This window comes from Fukomys damarensis, unplaced genomic scaffold (genome assembly GCF_012274545.1).
Source record: "Fukomys damarensis isolate Sample0158 unplaced genomic scaffold, DMR_v1.0_HiC HiC_scaffold_17, whole genome shotgun sequence".
Taxonomy (NCBI): Eukaryota; Metazoa; Chordata; class Mammalia; order Rodentia; family Bathyergidae; genus Fukomys; species Fukomys damarensis.
This window is the reverse complement of record NW_022900929.1, coordinates 66484972-66488642: the sequence shown is the minus strand read 5'-3', so window position 1 is coordinate 66488642 and position 3671 is coordinate 66484972. Positions and strand designations below refer to the sequence as shown.

At 36.1% G+C, this 3671-nt stretch overlaps 1 protein-coding gene across 2 annotated transcripts in view; it reads left to right on the top strand.

Moving 5' to 3' along the window:
* Nucleotides 1-12: 12 nt before the first annotated feature.
* Mis18bp1 (MIS18 binding protein 1) overlaps nt 13-3671 on the top strand; it is a 47505-nt gene continuing 43846 nt past the window's right edge. For both annotated transcript variants that reach the window (XM_033765161.1, XM_010632612.2), the window contains exons 1-2: nt 13-102; nt 2421-3027. In XM_033765161.1, coding sequence (XP_033621052.1) covers nt 2502-3027 — 526 coding nt within the window. In that variant the 5' untranslated portion in view covers nt 13-102; nt 2421-2501. The remainder of the gene's footprint in view (nt 103-2420; nt 3028-3671) is intronic.

Sequence of the window (3671 nt, the reverse complement as noted above, 5' to 3'; positions counted from 1 at the left end):
CCAGGACTTTCCCACAGCTCCTCCCTCAACAGTCGTTTCCTAAGTGCTCAACTTGCGGGCCTGCTGCGGTTGTCTAGAGAATAAAACACTGACTCTTGGATGGTGAGTGAACTGGGTCCTTTCTCTCTAAAATCAGTTCTAGCGGGGGCGCGGGGCGGGATTCTTAGGTTAAAATGATTGTCAGGAAATTGCCCCAGTGCCCAGCTCTTCTCCTAGGGACCCACGACTCAGGAAAATAAAACAATAGCTGTGTCCAGTTTATGTCTTGCTCTGATTACACTACGTACATGCTGGTTGCAAAGATTTTTAGGTAGTAACCAAAATTGTTTATAAAATGGAAGGCCCCTTCCCAACGCCTCTCTCTGGTTTATGTTTTCTTCTGATTAAAGCTTACATTCTGGTTGCAAGAAGTTGTAGGTGTTAATGAAATTACAATGGAAAGAAAGCCTTTTCGCCCTACCTTTCATAGCTAAACATTGTACAATTTGATGCACTGTCTTCCAGATTTTCCCCCATGTTTATTTATTTATTTCCTTTTTATGAGTTTTTTGGTACATTCTAGGTATAAATACAGTTACATTCATTACTGGGATCTTGTACCTTTACATGACAGGTCTTGGATGCAACTGTACGTCTTTGGGGATGAGGTGTATACTGGTGCTTGAACCCAGAGCTTTCACACTGAGCTACATCCTCAGCTCTCCCCCTTTTACGTTTTGAGACAAAATCACTAAATTGCCTAGGCTGGGCCGAATTTAGGATCCTTCTACCTGTGCTTCCCAAAGTGCTGAGATTACAGAGGAGTGCCACCAGGCCCAGCTTTCTGCTTCCTTTTTACATTTAATTTTCCTGGGGAACTTTGCATGTCAGTATCTCTATGTCTTTTTGTTGAAGACATAAAATTCAGTTTTATAAATGTAGCAGAATTTATTGATTTATTTTGTCACTTATCGGTGGACATCTAGGTTGTCTTCTAATTTCCCCAGTACTGCAGTGAACTTCTGTGTAGTAGTAGATTACGCTGCCTGTTGTTAAAGAACTTGTGTTTTGAGGGTGGACTTGATTCCTACCCTTTCTGGCTGTTAAAGGTGGCACTTTACTTCACCAGTCTATACCTTTATTTCCTTGTCTTCAAACTGGAAGCAATAATACTACTTAAATCTTAAGGGTTGCAGTAAGATTTTATAGTGGCCAGTATGTACTAGGTATTATTTAGTAAATACTGGTTATCAATACTGCATATATATTTGGAGAAGAATTTGTAGAATTACAGTAGTTTTCCAGTCCCAGAGTTGGTCACACTTTTATCCCTCTTTGTCAACTATGGTTATTGAAGAATATCCCCCCCCTTACAATCCTAAATTATTGGATAAAATAGTACTTTGGATCTGAATTTTTAAGTTGGCTATTTTTCACAGAAGTTACTGCAGATAAAGATACTTCATGTCTTTTCATCTGACTGTATTAGTATTTTTGTGGTAGGATTTTGATGTTTAAGTAATATCAAAAAATATTTGCAAAGTTATAAATTCATTAATAAAAGTTGCTACAAATCTTGACTAGTAAGTTCCAGGTCTCTTGGATTGAAATACTTTATTTTCCAAGAATTACTTAATGCAACAATTCTAATTACTAGCTATGAGAAATAAAATTTACATGTAAGAAATTAAAGTCTCTAAATAGCATTATATATTAAAACAATTTTGGGGCCAAGGATTTAGCTCAATGGTGTCACCACCTGCCTCTCAAGCACAAGGTCCTGAGTATGACCCCCAGTACCTAAAAACTTTTTTAAAAATAATACTATTATGATTAATTTTTTATTTGAAGATTTTCAAATAAAAACAATATAAATGTTCTAGAGCATAATAAAATCAGGGTTAGATATTATTTAAATAATTGAATGGATCATTGAGCTGTTTCTAGAATCAGTTTCTAGAAATGACAGCAGGATAGATCATTGTCACTCCTGCCTTAAAATTGAGTGAATGATGCTTTTTGTAAAGAAGTAAATTTAAAGACCAAATGGCTCGTCTATTTAAAAATAATAAAAATAAGGGGCCGGGGATTTAGCTCAGTGGTTCGGTGGCCTGCCTTGCAAGTGCAAGGACCCGGTACCAAAAAAAATTAAAATAATAAAAATAAGACTTGGGCTGGGGATTTAGCTCAGGGGCACCGTACCTGCCTCTCAAACCCAAGGTCCTGCGTTCGATCCCCAGTACCAAAAAAATAAATAAAAATAAAAATAAGACTTGGACATAAAACTAAAATCCTAGTCTGATTTGTGAATTTTAGATTATCCATTGTTGTTATGAACTAATTAAACTTTTCAATTAGTATAATGTTGTTACAGAAAGCAAATAAACTGAACTTTTTCTGCACCATAGCATGGTAAAGATTGATTTCAAATTGAATTACAGGTTTCTCTGGGTCCTGCTGAAGTTCTATCCTGAAATTTGAATTTTCTGTTAGAGGAATTTTGTTACTACTGGCTTATCAAGATGATTGCAACACCTTTGAAATATCCAAGAATTCACCTATCTTCAGAGACATCTTCTCAAACAAGAAATATGCCCATGGATGCAATCTTTTTTGACAACATTCCTGCAGGCACACTTACTCCTGTAAAAGATTTGGTAAAATATCAGAAGTCTTCTTTAAAACTGAATGACCATAAAAAGAATCAGTTTCTAGAAATGACAACTTCTAACAATAAAAATGTATTTCAATCTACCATGCTAACAGAGCCTGCCACCTCTAATAGTTATCTTGATATCAGTGCTATAAAGCCCAATAACAGTGGATTAAAAAATAAAGCAGCCTATGAATCACCAGGAAAAATATTTCAGAGAATGAAAGAAAAAGTACTGCGTGACAAACAAGAGCAAGCATCAGGAAACAGTAGTATGTTGGAACCATCAAACAGTGAAAATAATAAACTCTTCACTCCTAACAAAGGTGGGAAAAGACCATTGCAACATATCTACCTGTGTGAAGAAAAGGAAAATAACAGACCATTTCAATCAGGTAACACTTTGCTAAGAGAGTAGTTTTAATTGTGTTTTTTTTAAAGAGCTAGAATGTCATAAATATTTAATGTGTCAGACACTGTTTTAGGTTTTCAAGATACAGCAATGGATAAAATACGTTAACATTTCTGCCTCTTTAAGTATAGTTCACATTCAGGTGAATTTTCAAAAGTAATTTTTTGGTACAGAAGAGGAAGGCAGAGTGTATGGCCACACCAACCTGAACGCGCCCGGTCTCGTCTGATCTCGGAAGCAAAGCATGGTCGGGCCTGGTTAATACTTGGAAAGAGAAAGAGGAAGGCAGAAAAAAAAATTAAATTTGAAAGAGCTAGGATGTAAATCAGAATAAAATAGAAACAGTATTTGTATGGTCTAATTAGCTTTTGTGCCTTTAAAGACCTACAAAAGAGATGTCAAGGGAATATAAATGATAGTAGAATCTCCGTGGGCCGGGGATTTAGCTCAGTGGTTCTGCTGCCTGCCTCACAAGCAGAAGGACCTGAGTTTGATCCCCGGTACCAAAAAAAAAAGAGTTGACCCTCCTATTAGGTCTCAACATTTTGGCTTAAAGAATAAGTTGCAGCTCTGTTCTTTTGTTTTTTAAGAATATACAGTAACCAGAAACAAGTAGAGTTTTTTTTT